Source organism: Orycteropus afer, unplaced genomic scaffold (assembly GCF_000298275.1).
Source record: "Orycteropus afer afer isolate SDZICR_OR568_19922 unplaced genomic scaffold, OryAfe1.0 scaffold00103, whole genome shotgun sequence".
NCBI lineage: Eukaryota > Metazoa > Chordata > Mammalia > Tubulidentata > Orycteropodidae > Orycteropus > Orycteropus afer.
The window spans coordinates 7447594-7468279 of NW_006921690.1; the positions used below are offsets into that span (position 1 = coordinate 7447594).

General features: G+C 36.7%; 1 protein-coding gene across 1 annotated transcript in view; it reads right to left on the minus strand.

Moving 5' to 3' along the window:
- The window catches only part of ELP4 (elongator acetyltransferase complex subunit 4), a 367989-nt gene that overhangs the window by 281193 nt on the left and 66110 nt on the right, over window positions 1–20686 (minus strand). The window contains exons 4-5 of the mRNA XM_007943295.2: window positions 8465–8593; window positions 3078–3217 (exon numbers count right to left, since the gene is read on the minus strand). Coding sequence (XP_007941486.1) covers window positions 3078–3217; window positions 8465–8593 — 269 coding nt within the window. The remainder of the gene's footprint in view (window positions 1–3077; window positions 3218–8464; window positions 8594–20686) is intronic.

The following is a 20686-nucleotide window of genomic DNA, read 5'->3' on the forward strand; positions in this document are numbered from 1 at the left end:
GCTGAAGAGCAAAGATGTCACTTTAAGTCTAAGGTGTGCCTAACCCAAGTCATGGTATTTTAAATCATGTTATATGCATGTGAAAGCTGGACAAGGAATAAGGAAACTGAAGAATTGATGCCTTTGAACTATGGTGCTGGTGAAGAAGACTGAAAATACCATTGGTGGCCAAAAGAATGAACAAATCTGTCCTGGAAGAAGTGGAGCTGGAATGCTCCTTAGAAGTGAGAATCGTTAGACTCTGTCTCACCTACTTTGGTCATGTTGTTAAAAGGGACTAGTGCCTGGAGAAAAATACCATGCTGGGTAAAGTTGAGGGTCAGAGAAAAAGGGGAAGACTCTCAATGTGATCGACTGACACCGTGGCTTCAACGACGGGCTCAAGCATACCAAGGATTGTAAGGATGGTGCAGGACTGGGCAGTGTTTCGTTCTGTTGTACATAAGGTCACTATGAATTGGAATGGACTCAAAGCTACCTAAAAACAACATGAGGTGAACAATTACACAGGGAGATGCACTCCTTAGAACCATAAATCATGGGAGAACAGAAAAGCAGCATTTGCATAGGGAAAAAGCCCAGAAGGCAGGAATGCACAGGAAAGAAGGATACAGGGAAAAGGTAATCATGGGGAGGAAGTAGGAAGAGAGCTATTACAATGTGTATGAACTGTTGCGTGGAAAACAAATTTGCTATGTAAACTTTCACCCAAATCACAAAAATAAGTTTAAAAAAAAAACAAACAAAAAACAACCCTGTACTTTCTGGCTTAAAGAACATTTCATCCTTTTTTTTCCCCCCTAGTTAGAAAATATCATATATTTGTTCTTTAATTGCACCATATCTAATGCACATTTTACATTTTTTTTTATTTCCCTAAGCACTTCCATTAATAGAATCATTATAGCACTATTTCTAACACAGATTTTTGAGTCAGAAAACGATTGAGTTTGAATTGGGGTTGTAGCCATGATTTGAGAGATCATAGAAAAGTTATTTTGACCTACTTCCCAAGCCTACATGTCATGTGCTTAGTTCAGTGATTGCCAAAAATTAGGGACCAGTAAAATAAATGTAATCATTAAAACTTCACAAATGTGAAGTAAAATAAGACTACAAAATAGGTGATATTCTTCCCCCCTCTCCAGTTTTCCCATAAGGATATTAATTTTCACCGAGTTTAAGGAATTTTTCCAAGGTTAGATGCAGGATGAACTCAATATTGGAACCTAGAGTTATTAATTCTGCATTATGAATAACTTTATCAGCTCTCTTTCCTCCATAACACAGGGAGGTAAAGGTAAAGGACACAAAAAATTTCTGAAGCAATGAAAGAAACAGAAGATGAGAGAGATCTGTCTGAGAGCTCTATCACTTAATTGTTGAGCCTCAGATAAATTACTTCACTTATGGGATTTGATTATCTTTTTCTAGAAAACAGGAATACATAGGTGGTGACCTATTCCATGGCTAACTATCCCCTTGATCCAACTGCAAAAAGAATTGAAATTAATTATTTTTAACTTTATAAAATTAATAAATGTCAAGTCTTATACTTTTCAGAGTTCTGTCTTAATAAAAATTATTAGTAGTATAAACATACTAGTTTGGTTTAATACTTGTAACTCATTATAAAATTCAAACCCTAAATTTCTGTAAGTATCTTACAAAAGTACAGATTATCTTAGTTACAGTATAACTAGAAATGGACAGCCTTAATAAATAAAGTATTGGAAAACATACACAGGTATGTGTTGCTTAATGTCCACAATACGTTCTGTGAAATGGGACATTATGTGATTTGGTTCACTGTGTGAACATACATACATATAGGTAGTTTCCTTATAATCTTTAGTTCAATTGCTGTAAAGCCTATGACATGTTGAAATTTTATAGAAGCTCATCTTATAAAGCCAGAGACCTGTATCCACTGGATACAGGAGACTGGTCCTACCAGGTGTGGTGAGTAGGCAGAGTTGGGGGCTGTGCTGGCAGCTGGATCAGGACTTTGAGCACATCTGGATGGGGAACTGGGGGTGGATAGTGGGTGGAGAGGTGGCTGCAGGGACTGCATATGGGTGCTGGAGGGTGGCTGGTGGTGGCAGCCCTGGATGCTGCCACCCTGTTGGTGTGGCTGCTTCCTGATCAGGTGTAGCCTCTGCCACCACTGCCTAGGACCAAGAGGCCACTAGTGCCCCTGCCTGTGCTGCCAGTGCCCATGGGAGGAGCAGTGGAGCTGCGGCAGATGCTGCCCTGCTCTGGGGGTGGAAGGCTAAGAAGGAGGTGCTGCTGTGATTGGGATGTGCCCTGGAGTTCCTTCACTCTGGGGGTTTGGGCTCTTTAAAACCATTAGGGGAAAATAATAGGCAAAAGGAGAGCTGCGTTTCCTTAAGGACCATGGATGGATATGCCGTTGGGCATTGCCTGACTGGAAGTTAAGCAACACATACCTGTATCTGTTTACTTTTTCAGTATGCAGTTTTATTTTATATTATTTTCATTTCTGTTACTATCAGTAAATGTTGATTAAGTATCTATTTATATTTAGGGCTGAAAGACCCTGATGTAGAACTATTCCACATATTTATGAAAATAAAAACAGCAAGTACTGTAAATTTGATATCCACATCTTTCAAGTTGCAAATTAGAATAACAGTCTCTCTCTTTCTCTCTCTCTCTCCCTGTCACTGCCGTCGAGCCAGATCTGACTCATAGGGACCCCTCCTTGGGTTTCCCAGGCAGGATCACTATGGAAATAGATTGCCCAATCTTCCATCCAAGGAGTAGTTGGTGAGTTTGAACTGCCAGCCTTCTGGTTAGCAGTCCAATGCCTTAGGCACTACGCCACCAGAGCTTCTAGTAGGTTCAACTGCTATAAGCCCAGAAAAAGAAGAAAACCACATGTAATGAAATACTATGAAACAAATACACAGTTAAAGTTAAATATTATGTAAAATATTAACATTTATTATTAGGATATGTACCCTTAGATATTCACTCTTTCAAAGACAGAGGTCAAGATGCATTCTGTTAACCTTTGAAATCCCAATTTGCTATTAAATGGATCACTGACTTACCATGGTTCTACTTCAAGAGATGCAGATAATTTTTCTGGGAGAAAAAATCCATGCCATTTTGAAGCCTCAATTAGTTCGTGGGGTATTCTTTTTGAAACATCATAATAGTGACCAAATCTTGAAGATGATACTGGTCCAGCCTGTTAGGAAAACTCGTATTAGTTTATTTATCACATTAATTTATCTGTCACACAGGCAGCAAAAGACTGACATACATTTTTAATGCTATTAAGAGTTTATATATATAGACTTGTTAAATTTCAAAGAAGCATACAAAAACCTTTATTATTTAAAATAATCTATAGTCAGCAATCAACCTTTTATCTCCTATGATTCTTCATTTTTAGTGGTGCCCCAAGTTGATAATAATTTAAATACTTGTCTTTTTAATTTTTTTTTCTACTAATGCATAGCTTTCTAAGTTCAAGAAGTTAATATAAATAATCCTTAATTAATATTTTAAGATTCCATGTTTTAATGACAAATTAAATATGCAGTTCCAAAGAACTAATGAAAACTTAATACAAATTAATCCATTGGCGAGGGGCCCAAAAGAAACCAGATATTTAAATATATTAAACTAATTAGTATTTTAAAATAAATCCTCACAAACTAGTGTGTATTGTATATTCAGAGTTTCTGACAAGCTAAAAATTAAGCTCACAGTATAAAATGTGCAGGGATAATACAGAAGGAACAAGGCACATGATTAAATGGGAGAATATATATGCTATATTAGACAAATCAGAAATCTGGTGGAACTAGTTCATTAAGAATTTCATCTCTTGTGCTTTCTCACAATTTCTCCAACAAATTATCTTTCTCATAATTATTAAACTATTGATGCTGAATTATTTACACAGGATAGTTAAGAGTCTAGTAACATGCATTATTATATTGCTTTGAATGAATTCTGGGCTTTACTCAGCACGTTGGAAATATATAAGTACTTCAATCCAAAATTGAACTATTAACAAATTCTAGCTGGCAATTTGCTCTAATAAGATCACACTTGTAATTATATTATCTCTAGGGAAAACCCTGATCCAAATCTACTGTCATCATTTCTACTGTCCTGAATGCTATATAACAGACAAATTTTAGAGCACAGACAACAAAACCAGATAGTCTCTGCAGAAATTGCAGAACTATACACAGAGATTCTTAATTTATTTTACTATGTGACTAATAACTTTGTAATTTTGATAAGAAACAGACATTTGCTTGACATAGATATGTATTTGCACTTTATGCCTCAAGGATTCATATTCTTAAACTAAATGCTGACAAACATGAAATTATACAGTACAATGGAATTAACATTTTAGGTCTAATAGAGACATTATCAGAGTCTGTGGACTGACATTTATTTTCAAAATGGAATGACTATTCATCCTTCCATTTTATTTTCATTAACAGAGAGAACTATCAATTTGCTTCCATCTAATCTTTCTAACACAATGTATACAGAAGTGTGATTCCCAAATCATGATTCATCTATTTACCCTGAAAGTAGCCACAAACAAATTATGTGACATTAAAATATCTTTTTTAAAAATAGGGTATAAAGTTTTTAAATGTAAAGTTATTAGTCTAAAGCAATTTAAACAAGGTCTGTTCTTTGGCCTATAATCTATTCTTTATCCGGATTATAGTTCAAAATGTTTTTACTACAATCTCTGCTAGAGCTCATCTTTTAATTGTATAACTCCAGGCACCCCTAATGTTTTAGAAAGGCCTTGACTAACTGAACTTTGATCTGATGTCTTCATTGAGAAAAACACCAGGTTGCCCATTTCAGATGCAAATCCCCCTAAGGCCCAATAGAATTTAGTAAAGACAGCAAAAAAGAAGAAACAAGAAGTTTCTAGGATCCTCTTTGAGAATCCTGGGGCACACTGGTATCCTTAATCCACACCGCTGCATGGATTAAGGTAGGTGATAACCTTTCCTGATTCAAAGGAATAAGCAGAGTGCCTACAAACTGGGTGGAGACTAGGATTTGGCTATAATAAAACACCATGCAATAAAAGCCTGGTCTATGTCAGAATCCGCTGCAAAGGCCTCTATGTACCACATTCCCAGGCCTAGTAGGGAAGCTTGCAAAAGCCTACCTGAATCAAATAAGCATGAATAATCTATTTTAGCAGACTGGCCATGGGGAGAGAAAAAGAAAGAGAGACTTTTCACTTCTTTTAAGTTTGAGTTAATAAATTTATTAGTAGACTGAAGGTTCTTGAAGTCCTATGCAGTCAGAGAAATATGCTAAATTGCCAAGAAGCAAAGTATGCTTTTAAAGTTGCCGTCTCTATAACTGTTTCTAATTACAATATTAATGTGATAGAAATCTCAGATTTGGGATGAATCAAGGCAGAAAATTGATTTCATACTCTGACAGTTTACATATAGAACACAAGTAATTCATTAAAATGTGAAAATAAAATTGGTAACTTTTCTCATTAGAATTTTGCTATCAATTTACTTATAAATTAAAGATTGGGTAATCTACATAGTGATACTGCCTCAGAAACCTAAGGAGGGGTTGCTATGAGTCAGATTTGACATGGCAGTGTGTTTCATGCAACTGAAATATTCACAAGGTAGACACTAAAAATTTATTAATGATGAAAAACTTTAATCCTTAAATGAAAAATAAATACTTTCTTACAGGAAGAAAAGCTGCATTTTTTTTTTTTTTTTTTTCTATTCAAGACATGAAGCAGTAACAAATAATCAGATTTTGAAACACTAAGAAATCTTTTGAGGCCTAAAACTGTAGAAGATTTAAAATATTTCCTCTTAAAAAGATAACTGAAACCTACATCCAGTGTATATAATCTAATGTGTATAATATCATTAGTGCATCTATTTCTTCCATAAAAAAATAGAGGCATTAAAAAAACCAAACTATCATCAACAACTAGTCAGTCAGTTTGGTAAGTGGGATTTTGCTACAGTTTTACATTTTCAAAACTATTTCGCATTCATAAACTACCTTTTAACTATGTCAACTGTGGAACAGAGTTAAGTGGAGTAATTCAGTAAAAATTTATTATGTTAAAGGAAAGAAAATGAACCCTGATGGGGGTCCAGGAAGAAAACAGAGCAACAAAACAATACCAGCATCTACCTTCAGTATATTGGAATAAAAACTTTCAGAGAAAAGCTGCACTATAAATAAATAAAGTATTATTTCTAATTTCTCAGTACGGTAGCAGGATGAGTTCTCCTGGTCATTAAAAAAGTGAAAAGCATTGCTATCAGAAATGCAAGCAGTTCACAAGGAGCAAATCACAAATGATATGTGAATATAGTGTTTTATATACACAGGGGGAAGAGGTTAAAAAGGTTGGCTTTGATTAGATTGTATAAAGCTTATACACCATCTTTAAAGTCTGTATTTTATAATATAGGCCAATAACGGCAGTCACTTTCATCTCAAATAGTAACTCTGATTAACTGGTAATGACCATTCAGAGCACTCTGCAGAGAATTCTAAGGCTGTGTCTGAGCTTGGCAGGAGGTCTATAATTTAGAAGAGGGTGATGAGAACAGGAAACCAAATGAGTCATTTGAAGTTCAAGAGTGTCAGAAACATATTTCTGTCCTTGGGAAAGATAATGTAAACGTGGAAGACTAGAAAAGGGTAGATTATGTGAACTATGTTTTATTCAGATTAGAGTGCCCCCTTGTTTTCTACCAATTGGATACCCTTAGGTGGTACAAAAGGTCAAGGTATTTGGCTAACCAAAAGGCTGAATGTTTGTGTCTATTTAGAGGCACCATAAAAGAAAGGCCTGGAAAGCTACTTCCCCAAAAGTCAGCCCTGGAAAACCTTACAGAGCACAATTCAACTCTAATACACACGGGAATGTCATGAGTCAGGGTCAATTCAACGGCGACTGGTTTTATGATAATGCCTGGCAGACACTGAAGTGCTCCAAAATAATGAACAGAGAAAAGAGTCAAATGAAGAAGTTAATTAATGAACAGAGCTGAAATGTAAAAACAGCATTAAGAGACTCTGAACCATTAACCATTGTTTGCCTCTATACCAAAGGGCTCCTGACTGGCTTTTCTTTCTGTAACCTTCCCATATCCTCTCTTGCTACCATTTAGTCAATTTATTGAAAAAAAGTCAGACCACAAGAGCGAGATGGCACCTGGCTACCAAAGCCAACCACTCAGAAAGGGACCAAAATCAGAGATCCTAGGTATAGTGGGAGGAAAAATGTGGAACAAAATTCAAAAACATAAAAAAGACCAGGATTACTGGTTGAATAGAGAGACGGGTGGAATCCCCAAGACTATGGCCCTGAGTTATCCTTAGGGACTGGAATTAGACTTACTCCTATGGCTCAACTCTCAGCATACTTCTTATTGAGGCGAGGAACCCCTGAATCCACATCATTGAGAAAATCTTCAAATCATGAAACAAAATTATACCCTGAAGTCATCTTTAAACTAAACCACAGGTTAGCCATATCAGTAAAGACTGTTTGTTCACCAAGAGCACTGTACTCTTTTAAAGAATTATCTATATGAGATCAAAGTGACAGTAGTAACTCTGAAGAACAGATGAGCCGTTTATGGCCAGTATGTTATCTGTGGTGAAGAAATCTGGGTAAGGATAGTAACAATGGAGATGCAACGTAAAGAACGTAACCAACGTTCTAAATTGTACATGTAGAGATTGTTGAACAGTGTATGTTCTGCTGTGTACATTTTCACCAAAATTAAAAAAAGTCAATAGACCTTAAGGAACTCTCTTACCTTTTCTAATTTTCTGTGTGCTTAGACAGTTAATAATACTTGTCAGAACTTCATGTAAAATTAACTGCACATTACATTTATTCATCTACATAGATGAGAAAATTTCCTAAAGTCTATACCATTAACATAGTTCTTGAGCTTAGTGGCAGACTTTACTGACATTTGTTTCTCAGAAAGTCTTCCTTTACCTCCTGACTCTTGCTCTATTCTAGATAGGTGAAGTTACCAGATAGCTGAGTTTGAAAATCTAAGAATTATTATGTATGAAAAATATATAGAATAAATATAGTAATTCCAAGGAACTACCACTTACACTGAATATTTCAGATAATTATACTACATAGAAATGGTTTAATTAGTTCACTTACTTTGGTTTGCAATCTCATTCAGAGGCTTATAAATGGATATTACAGAAAAAATAAAATAATCTATTTTAGCAAAATAACAATTTGTCATAATTTTAAGAAATATGTCACTCTGATAAAGTACTCTGCAAATGAAGCAGTTATTTAAAAATACAAATATATACTTTATACAAAAGGTATACTACAGAATACTGTAAAACAAAAAAAAATACATTTGTATATTTTAAAATGATTTATATGTTGACTTGCCTTCATCTTGGGGAATAACTTGTAACGCCAAGCTATTTTCATCTCAGTATTAGTGTCTGGTGTTTTATGATCACATATGTCTTCATCTAATTCCTTTTCACAATTATCAAGTAATGGTGCAGGAAGTTCCTGAGAAAATAGAATGACACATTATTGAATATCTATGGTAAAAAAAAAAATGACAATTTTATTAAATCATAATATTAGCAATACTAGAACTTTCCAATATATTTAAAATTGACACCTTAAAAACTGATGGAAAGAGAAAGTTACAATAATACAGACATTTCTAATACACAGCAAACCAAAACCAAACCAAATTCACTGCCATCGAGTCAATTCTAATTTATACTGATCCTCTAAGAGTACAACTGGCCCATAGGGTTTCCAAGGCTGTAAATCTGTACAAAAGCAGACTCCCACATCTTCCTCCTGCAGAGCGCATGGTGGATTTGAACTGCCAGCTTTTCGGTTAAGTAGCCAAGCACTTTAATCACTGTGCCTCCACAAAAAGGTGTATCAAGCAAAAGGGTATACATTATTTAATGCAGAGTTAGCAATGAATAATAATTTAAAAACTCAACATTTCTATTCCATACTCAGAAGAATCAGCTATTATTTCAAAGAGAAGTTATTTTTCTTTTTTTCACATTAAAAGAACAATCTGGAATTAGCACTTATGTATTACATGTAATTATTGTTGTTTGCCACAAGGTAAAAAATAAAGCATATTCACAATCTGTGTACTGGTTTGTAATTTCAGAATTCAAAAAACTCATTCACCGAAATAATGGGTGAAGTAACAACTAAGAATAAAAACACTTATTTTGCCCTTATCAAATGTTAGTTTTGTTTACATCTTTTCTTTAACAATGAAAACAGAGTGAGTGGCTGGTGAGTTTGAACCACCAGCCTTCTGGTTAGCAGTCAAATGCCTTAGGTACTAACCACCAGAGCTCCCAAAATGAAGAGATAGAGCATTCTAATCTTATTTTTTGAAAGGCTCATCTATGAGTGACTATAAAAACAAAAGAGAAATATTTTTCTTAAGGGGTATTTAGAAATAATGCAAAAAAAAAAAAAAAAAAAAAACCCACAAATTTCTTGGAGATGAAAAGTACATGCAATATTTTTTTAAAAAAATTTTGGGTAGCCAGAATCATAAGGATAATGTGGGCCATTAGATTTAAATGTAATCTAATGCTATGATATAATTAGTCTAATTTGCAACTTTTACTTTTCAAGATAAAATTTACTTATGCTTCGAGTCATGTCAACTAATCAGTTGTAAAATACATCAACTATCATAAATTACAGTTACCTCCTAAAAGACCTTAAAAGGAATTCAAATTAAAACTTATGTCAGTATTAGATAGAACTAGGAAGATGGGGCAATCTACTTCCGTAGTGACACTGCCTCGGAAACCCAAGGAGGGGTCGCTATGAGTCAGGTCTGACTCGACAGCACATAACAACAACAACAACAACAGTTATATCACTTAAGTTCTGGATCCATCATCCCTAGCAAAGCATTAGTATTTTATGATATATAAAGTAACTTTTGTTTTCCTATGCAAATAAATATCTGTGAGGACATATAGTGTTGATGCAACAGCATTATGAATTTGAATTCTGCAATCAGATCGTCTGATTTCAGATCTTGACTTTATACTAGTAGCTTTATCTGTGTTACAATGACCTCTCTGTACCTTCACTTTATCAGCTGAAGATTAAAGATAATAGTATATGTATTTCATTGCATTAAAAAAAAAACCACTGCCATAGAGTCAATTCCAACTCAGAGAGACCTCCACTGGGCTTCTGAGGTGGTAAATCTTTATGGAAGTAGATTGCCCAATCTTGCTTCCATGGAGTTGCTAGTGAGTTTGAACCACCAACCTTCTGGTTAGCAGTCAGATGTCTTAGGCACCGTGCTACCAGAGTAGTAGGTAAAGAATAAATAAATGGAAATGTAAAATGGAGAGAATGGTATCTGCCACATAATAAGCTTTCCATAAATGTTAAGATTACCAAAAATCAGTCAAATAATGTCTTAGCTATTACTCAGAAATACAGTTTGCATTGCCAATATTGTTGTTGTTAGGTACTGTTGAGTTGACTCATGTACATCAGAACGAAACACTGCCTGGTTGTGCGCCATCCTCACAATCCAATATTGTCAGTAATAGGCAAAATTTAATATAAACGTTTTGAATTACTAGTTTTTTCAATCTCAGGGGCATCTAATAGTAGTTATGCCAAACATCATCTCCACAATGAAAACAAAGACAGGTCAAAAATTAATTTTTACAACAGAGATGGAATGCATATAATTAATTAATTAGAGGATTTTTGATGCTACCTAGTAGCATTTTTTTTTTTAAAGAAAACAAAGCACAGATTTTGATTCATTAATAGATACAGCCATAAATATATGACTAGCAGTACTGAAGTGTGAACAAAGACCCAGAACCTAGATTTATAAAAGTTGCTTCAGTTTTTCACTAATAATATTTCTAGGAATTGAGCTTTTTTGTTTTTAAATGAGTATACTATGTTTTCCTCAATATGTCATTCCTAGAGTCTGGTAAATTTCTGGGTCTAATACATGATATTGCAATTTCCCTATAGCCACCTACCACAAAAGGGGTACAAGGTACTAGGTTAAAGTTTCCCTGCTCCCCAGAACTTTTTATTGTGATTTGAGTGAAAGTTTACAGAGCATATTTTCCATCCAACAATTTTCCATTCAACAATTCATACACATTTGAGTAGTGACTGGGATCTTAAAAGCTTGCATGCAGCCATCTACATGCAACGATGGGTCTCTCCTCCACCAGAGCAAAGAAGAATGAAGAAAACCAAAGATTCATGGACACAATTAGTCCAAACGACTGGCACACCACGTGATCCTCAGCCTATATGACTATGAGACCAGAAGAACTAGATGGTGCCCAGCTACCACTGTCAACCACTTGGAGGGGGATCTCTGTAGGAGATCCTAGATAGAGTGAGAGAACAATGTGGAACAAAACTCAAAATCATTGGGGGGTGGGGGGGAAATAAGGACCAGGTTTGCTGTCTGATAGAGCCTCACAGAACCACTGAGACTATGGCCCCTAGCTGCCCTCCAGGTCTGCAACTGAACCCACTCATGTGGGTTCCAGCCAAACAAAAGACAGGCGTATGACGTGAACATTTACGTTAGGTAGATACACTCCTTGGAGAGAACAGTCATGGGAGAATAGAAGGCTGTGTATGGACAGGAATATAGCTCAGGCGGCAGGACTACATGGAGGGAAGGACACAGGGAAGAAGTAACTATGGGGAGGAAGTGGGAGAGGAGCTGTTGCATTGTGGTAAATTGTAGTCAATGTTATGAGACAAAGTATATGTGAACTGCTGTACAGAAAATGAATTTGCTCTAAAATTTCACCCAAATCACAATAATAAAAAAAAAGATAAAAATAAAAAACCCAAACAAAAAATAATTCACACACATTTGTTTTGTGACACTGTAATCCCTACAGTGTAATAACACTCTTCCTACTTCTTCCTGGTGTTTATCATTTCTATTTGTTCTTTTTTTAAAAAAAAATCCCTTCTTGTCTTCTGAGCTTTATCCTTGGCAAATGCTGCCCTTTTGATCTCCTATGGCTGGTTGTTCTAGGGAGTGTGCACCTCCCTGCTATTACTGTTCACCTTATTGACCAGCCTATTGTTTGGCTGAAAGTTGAGACACAGGGTGAATTTGGATCCAGCTTGGAAGGGTGAATAAGGTCATATAGTCTTGAGGGTTCCATCAGACCAACATGTCTGGTCTTTTTTACAATTTTGAGTTTTGTTCCACATATTTTCCTACTCTATCCAGGACTTTCTATTGTGATTCCTGTTAGAGTGGTTGGCAATGGTAGCCAGCCACTACCTACTTCTTTCTCAGGGTCATGGAAGCTGGGGTTCTCAAGTTCATTTGATTTTGGACTGTTTCCATTTGTCTTAGATTTTCCTCACTATTCTTTACTCCAGGTAGGGAGAGACCAATTGCTGCACCTTAGATGGCCATTCACAAGCTTTTAAGACCCTAGTCTCTACTCACCAAAGTAGGATGTAGAACATTATCTTTGTGGTCTATGTTATGCCAATTGACCTCGATGTCCCTCAAGACTATGGTCCTGAGACCTCATTCCCTCAAGGTGTTTGGTTATGGCTAAAAAGTTTTCATAACTTTGCCCCCTGTATGCCCTAGTATATTCATGGATATATCTGCAGCACGTATAAATGCATATGTAGAAATATTCTCTGCCAAATCTACATATATCCATGAGAGCAATCCCATTCACCTAACTACTCCTGTTCAGCTTGTGTGTTTATCTATGTATCTACTTCAGATTATTGTTATTACTGTTACTGCAGGATTGTATATGTAACAATATTTTTACCTTTATGGCCTTTAACTCTTGGGGATGCATGTACTTTAACTTTACAACAAACTATGTCCTATTGTTTAAAATATGCCCATTTTCTATAGGATGCTTTTACATTGATGTGTTTAGTATTAAACAAATATCCCTAAAATATTAGAGCTTTACATTAATATGGGTAAAATATAAAAATGATATGAGATAAAAAAAGGTAAGCATTTTCCCCTTTATCTTAGTGAATATGTATCTATTCCAATAGTAGAAATTCACCATTTAAAAAACTTTTTTTATATTGTTGTTGTTGCTGTTATGTGCCGTTGAGTCAGACACGACTCATAGTGAGTGACCCCTCCTTAGGTTTCTTAGGTGGTATCATTACGGAAGACTTCCGAAGAGTGGCTAGTGGGTTTGAACCACCAGCCTTCTGGTTAGCAGTCAAGTGCCTTAGGCACTACGCTACCAGAGCTCCTTAGAGAATAAGAACCAAACCAAACTCACTGCCATTGAGGCGGATCCGACTCATACCGACCCCTCCTTGGGTTTCCAAGGCGGTATCACTACAGAAGTAGATTGCCCAACCTTCCTTCTGAGGAGTGGCTGGTGGGTTTGAACTGCCAGCCTTCTGGTTAGCAGTCAAATGCCTTAGGCACTACAATCCTGCTTTTAGTATTGATAAAACAGATACTCATTTCCTAAAGTATGAGATTAAAACGTTCAAAAGATGGAAAGAAAGTACACTTTAACAATGATTGCTGCTGCTGTTGTGAGCCACTGAACTGATTCCAATTCATAGTTACCCGAGAGGACACACTAGAACTGCCCACAGGGTTTCTGAGGCTGTCGTCTTTATAGGAGCAGGTTGCCAAGTCTTTTTTCCCCCAGAGTGGTTAGTGGGTTTGAACTGCTGACCTCTACGTTAGCAGCCAAGTGCTTAACCACTGTGCCACCAGGGTTCCTTACTTTAATGATTAATGTCCATTTAAAGGCTATGTTTTCTTACATATTTTTTTTGAGATACAATTCACATTACATTAAAGTTACCATTTTATAAGTGTGCAGTTCAATGTTTTTTAGAATACTTCCAGAGTTATGTAACCATCACTAGTAATTCCAGAACATTTTCAACACCCAAAAAGAAATCCCATGCCCAAGAAACAGTGACTCATCATTCTACCCCTCCCACAGCCCTTGGTAACCACTAAACTACCTTCTTTCTCTATGTATATGTGTATTCTGAACACTTCATATAAATGGAACCATACAATTTCTGGGCTTTTGTGATTAGCTTCTTTCACTTAGCACAATGTTTTCACGGTTCATTCATATTATATCAGTACTTCATTTCTTTTTATGTCTGTATGGATAGACAGCAGCTCTGGTGATTGTATGGATATACGACATTATGTTTATCCATTCATCAGTTGGTAGACTTGTGGGTTGTTTCTACTTTTTGGCTATTATGTCACAGTCCAAATATGTAAGATGGTTAAAATAAATTATACATATTATAAATAAGGTTTAACGCTGCTATGAACATTTCTATACAAGGAGCTCTGGTGGCACTGTGGTTAAACTATCAGAGTGCTAACCGAAAGGTCAGTGGTTTGAACTCACTAGCTGCTCTGCAGCAGAACAATAGGGCAGTTTGCTTCCATAAAGGTTTACAGCCTTGGAAACTCTATGGGGCAAGTTCTATTCTGTCCTGTAGGGTCACCATGAAGCAGAATTGACTCAATGGCAGTGGCTTTATATAAGTTTTTATTTGAACACCTTTTCAATTCTCTTAGGTATAAAACTAGGAGTGGGATTACTGGGTCATATGGTAAGTTTATGGAGCCCTGGGTAGCACAAATAGTCAAGCACTCAGCTGCTAATCAAAAGGTTGGTGGGTCAAGTCCACCCAGAACTGCCTCAGATGAAAGGCCTGGTGATCTATTGAAAAATCAGTGACTGAAAACCCTATGGAACACAGTTTTATTCTGACACATACAGGGGTCACCATGAGTCGGAATCAAATTGATAGAAACTTGTTTAGTTTGTTTTGGTTTACGGTAACTCTATGTTTGACTTTTTAAGGAACTGCCAGTTGTTTTCCACAGTGTTGGTACTATTTTTACACTCCCACCAGTGATGTTAGGAAAAAAATCAAAACCACTGCCACTGAGTCGACTCTAATTCATAAGAAGGTTCCAATTTCTCCACATGTTCACCCACACTTGTTATGTTCTGCTTTTGTTTTTTACATTACAGCTGTCTTGCTGTTGATGTTAGTTACCATTGGGTTAATTTCAACTTATAGTGATCCCATATGCTACAGAGTACAATGGCTCCATATTGTTTTCTTGTTGTAATCTTCATCCTAACCTAGACTTCCAGGCGTTTTCTTCTGTGGTACTGGTAGGTGGGTTCAAACTGTTAACCTTTAGGGTAGTAGTCAAACGCCTTAGGCACTACGCTACCAGAGCTCCTCTTAGGTTAGTAGATGAGCACAAAGTGTTTGTACAACCTTAGTGGTATGTAGCAATCTTACTGTGCATTTCCCTAATGACTAATGATGTTGTGCACCTTTCCAGGTGCTTGTGGGCCATATGTAGATCCGCTTTGTAGAAATGTCTATTCAAGTCTTTTGTCCATTTTTAAAAATTAGGTTGTTTATCTTTTTGTTCTTGAATTGTAAGATTTCTGTATGTTGTTGTTGTTATGTGCCGTTGAGTCAGATCCGACTCACAGCGACCCCTCTTTGCGTTTCCGAGGCAGTATCAGTATGGAAGTAGATTGCCCAACCTTCCGTCTGAGAGATCTCTGTATATACTCTGGATATTGGACTCTTATCAGATGCACAATTTGCAAATATTTTCTTTCATTGTGTAGGTTGTCTTTTCACTTTTTTCTTGGCAGTGTCCTTTTATGCACAGAAGTTTTTAATTTTGATGAAGTCCTATTAATTGATTTTCTCATTTCTTGCTTGTGCTTTTGGCATCATATTTAAGAAACCACTGCTTAAGCCAAGGTCATGAAGATTTACACCTATGTTGCCTTCTATGAATTTTATAGTTTTAGCTCTTCCATTTATATCTTTGATCCATTTTGAGCTATTTTATATAAGCTGTGCAGTAGGGCTTCTTAAAGTTTTATAAGACTGCACCATCTATTATGTTGCAAAATACTATTTCTTGAGTGCCTACTATGTGGCATAGGAGCTCTGGTGGTACAGTGGTTAAGGTATTCAGCTGCTAAGCAAAAGGATGGCAGTTCAAATCCACCAGCTGTTCCATGGAAGAAAGATGAAGCAGTCCACTTCCATGAAGATTTACAGCCTTTGAAACCTTATGGGGCAGTTCTACTCTGTTCTATAGGGTCACTATGAGTTGGAGTCAACTTGATGGCAGTGGATTTTTTTTTTTTTTTTTTTTTAAATTATGCACCAAGTACTAGGCTAGGTTTTGGGGATGTAACAGTGAAAAAAGTCCCTTGTTTTATGACACTTGGAAACAGTATCAAGAGCATAAACATATAGCATTTACTCTCTTCTAGGTACAATTGCAAATGCTCTAGATACACTAATTCTCTCCTACTAATAGTCTTACAAGGGTGTTGCTGTTGTTGTTTGGTGCCCTTGAGTCAGTTCTGACTCACACTGACCCTAGTACAAAAGACTGAAACACTTTTTACAATCATTGCCATGCTTGAGCCCATCGTTGCAGCCACAGCATCAAGTTTATCTCATTGAGGGTCTTCTCCTTTTTCATTGGCCTTCTACTTTACCAAGCGTCATGTCCTTCTTCAGGAAGTGGCCCCTCTGACAACAGGATCAAAGTATAAGAGACAGAGTCTGGCCATTTTCACTTCTAAGGAGCAATCTGGCTCAGCTTCTTCCAAGAAAGATTTGTTTGTTCTTCTAGCAGTCCATGGTACACTCATATTCTTCACCAAAACCATGACTTAAATGCATCAATTATCCCGTAGTCTTATTTATTCACTGTCTAGCTCTTACATGCATATGAGGCTTTTGAAAATACCATGGTTTGTGTTAGGCACAACTTAATCTTCAAAGTGATATCTTTGCTCTTTAACACATTCAAGAGGTCTTTTACAGCAGATTTGCCCCATGTAATACATTCTTTGATTTCTTGACTGCAGCTTCCATGGGCACTGACTGTGGATTCAAGTAAAATGAAATCTTTTAACAACTTCAATCTTTTCTCCATTTATCATGACGTTGCGTATTGGTCAAGTTGGGAGGAATTTTGTTTTATGTTGAGGTACGATCCACACTGAAGACATATCCACACTGAAGACATAGTTTCTGATCTTCACCAGTAAGTGCTTCAAGTCATCTTCACTTTCAGCAAACAAGGTTGTATCATCTGCATATCACAAGGTGTTGCTGAATCTTCCTTCAATCCTGATGCTGCATTCTTCTTCATATAATACAGTCTCTTGTATTATTTGCTCAGCATACAGATTGAATGAATATGGTAAAAGGACACAACCCTGACATGTACCTTTCCTGATTGGAAACCAAGTCACATCCCCTTGTTCTGTTCAAAAGACTGCCTCTTGTTTATGTACAGGTTTCTCTTGAGCACAATGAAGTGTTCTGGAATTCCCATTCTTTGCAATGTTATCCAAAATTTGTTATGATTCACACTGTTTAATGCCATTTGGTAGTTAAATAAAAAACACTATTCTTTGCTTTCAGCCAGGATCCATTTGACATTAGCAATGATATTCTTCATTCTATGTCCTCTTCTGAATCCAGCTTGAATTTCTGGAAGCTCCCTGTCAATATATTGCTGCAACCATTTTAAATTATCTTCAGGAAAATTTTACTTGCATGTGATATTAATGATATTATTTGATAATTTCCACATTCATTTGGATGATCTTTCTTTAAAATGGGCACAAATACAAATCTCTTCTAATTGGTCGGTCAAGTAGTTGTCTTCCAAATTTCTTGGCATAAATGAGTGAGTGTCTCCAGTGCTGCATTCATTTTCTGAAATATCCCAACAGGTATTCTGTCAACTCCTGGAGCCTTGGGTTTTTTTTTTTTTTTTTCCCCCAATTCCTTCAGTGTAGTTTGGACTTCTTCCTTCAATACCACTGGTTCTTGATCACATGCTACCTAATTATTTTGGTACAGTAACTGTGTATTCCTTCTACTTTTTAAAAAACTCTTTATTGTGATTTGGGTGCAATTTTACAAAAGTAGATTCATTTTATAATCAATAGTTCATATACATTTTGTTTTGTGACAATGGTTACAATCCCCACAATGTAACAGGTGTCCTCCCACCGCCTCTATGTAGAAGGTTACCCCTGCCCTGTGTCCTTCTTACCTATGTGTTCCTGGCTGCTTAACCCTCCCTGTGCGAATGCTGCCCTTCGGATCTTCCATGCTTGACTACTCTAACGAGTGCATTTCCCTGGTATAGATGTGTAGCTTGTAGACCTATTATTTGGCCAGGAGTTAAGCCATGGAAGTGAGTCCAATTCCAGGCCCGAAGGATAACAAGGGGCTGTAGTCTTGGACATCTCTATCTTACCAGTAGCCTGGTCTTTTTTGTTGTTGAATTTTGTTCCCTTTTTTTCCCCACTGTATCCAGGACTTCCAATTTTGATCCCTTTCTGAGTGGTTGCATTGGTAGCTGGGCACCATTTAGCTCTTCTGATCTCAGAGTCATGGAGGCTAAGGTTCCCATGGCCCATTAATCTCTTGGACTAATTGTTTCCATATATTTCTGATTTTCATCACTCTTTGTTCCAGACGAGGGGAGACCAAAAGTTGCATCTTAGATGGCCACTCGCAAGCTTTAAAGACCCCAGTCATCACTCACCAAAGTAAGATCTAGAACAGTATTTCTGGGTACTATGTTATACCAGTCAAGCTTCATGTACCCCATGACCATGTTCCTGAGCCCTCAGGCCCAGTGACTCACTTTGTCAAGGTGCTTGGTCGTGGCTAAGAAGTTATCCTAATTTTGTCCTCTGTTAGCTCTATAATGTACACGGACATTTTTATAGGACATTCAAATACATATGTGGGAATACTGGTTGCCAAATCTATATATGGTCATGGGTATACTCCTGTTTGCCTACCCATATCTGATCTCCTTTTGATGTTTCCTGCATTGCTCAATATTTTGCCCACAGAATCCTTTAATAGTGCAACTCGAGACTTGAATTTATTTTTCTCTGGTGGCATAGTGCCTAAGGCATTTAACTGCTAACCAGAAGGTTGGTGGTTCAAACCCACCAACTATTCCTTGGAAGGAAGACTGGACAATCTACTTCTGTAGAGATACTGCCTTGGAAACCCAAGGAGGGGTCGCTCTGAGTCAAAATCGACTCGATAGCAGTGAGTTTGGTTTTGGCTTGTTTTTTAGCTTGACAAATTCTAAGTGTGTTCTTCCCTTCTGATTTTCTAACTCCAGATCTTTGCACATTTCATTATTATATTTTGTCTTCTCAATCTGCCCTTTGAAATCTTCTGTTTGGCTCTTATACTTCATCATTTCTTCTACTAGCTTGTTGTTGTTGTTACGTTGTTATGTGCCGTCAAGTCAGACCCGACTCATAGCGACCCCTTCTTGGGTTTCCAAGGCAGTATCACTACGGAAGTAGATTGCCCCATCTTCCTTCTGGGGAGTGGCTGGTGGGTTTGAACTGCCAGCCTTCTGGTTAGCAGTCAAGTGCCTTAGCCACTATGCTACCAGAGCTCCCACTACTACTAGCTTAGCTACTCTCTATTCAAGAACAAGTTTCAGAGTACCTTCTGACATCCATTTTGGTCTTCTCAACCTTTTCTGTCTTTTTAACGACCTTTTGCTTTCCTTATGTTTGATGTCTCTAATGTCATCCCACAAGTCTTTGGTCACTGGTGTTCAATGTGTCAAATGCATTCTTCAGATGGTTTCTAAATTCAGGTGGCATATACTCAAGGTAGTACTATGGCTCTTGTTCATTTGCTTTAATTTTCTTAAAGTGCATTTTACTGAAATATAATTTATGTACAGTGAAATACATAAAACTAAACTGACATGGGTCAATGTTTTTTTTTTTTTTGCAGTGCTCGCTCCCCTCCCCTCCCACCCCCGGTAACCAACAAAGAAAGTTCTCTTCCATATATAAACCTTTCCTTAACTTTTTACAATAATGATCCAATATTACATTTATCCTTCTATGACCAACTCATTTCACTCAGCATAATGTCCTCCAAGTTCATCCATGTTATGTGGTGTTTTGCAGATTCTACACCATTCTTTAGGGTTGCACAGCATTCCATTCTGTGTATGTAACACAGTCTGGTCATCTATTCTTTTGCTGATGTACATGTAGATTGTCTCCATTCCTTTGCTATTGTAAATAGTGCTGCGATGAACATGTGTGTGAATATATCTGTTCTTGTCCTGGCTCTCACTTCTTTAGGATATATACCTAGTAATGGGATTGCTGGGTCAAATGGTATTTCTAATTCCAGCTTTTTAAGGAATCACCATACTGTTTTCCACAGTGGTTGTATCATTTGGAACCTTAGGGCTTCTTCATTTTGTTTTGATCTTTTTTCTTATTGTTCCCTTTCCAAAGAAGTATTGAGACATTTGTCTTCAATCTCATTAATGCTGTCTTCCATTGATTCAATTCTACTCCTTTGTGCATTCAATGTGTTATCTATTTCTGAAAATTTAGTATTGATCTTCTGGATTTCTGTCTGTAGATTTTGTATCATTTCTAATTTTTCATTTATTTTGTCATTTTGTTCTTTTATTGCCTTTCAAAATTGTTCTAGGGTTTTCTC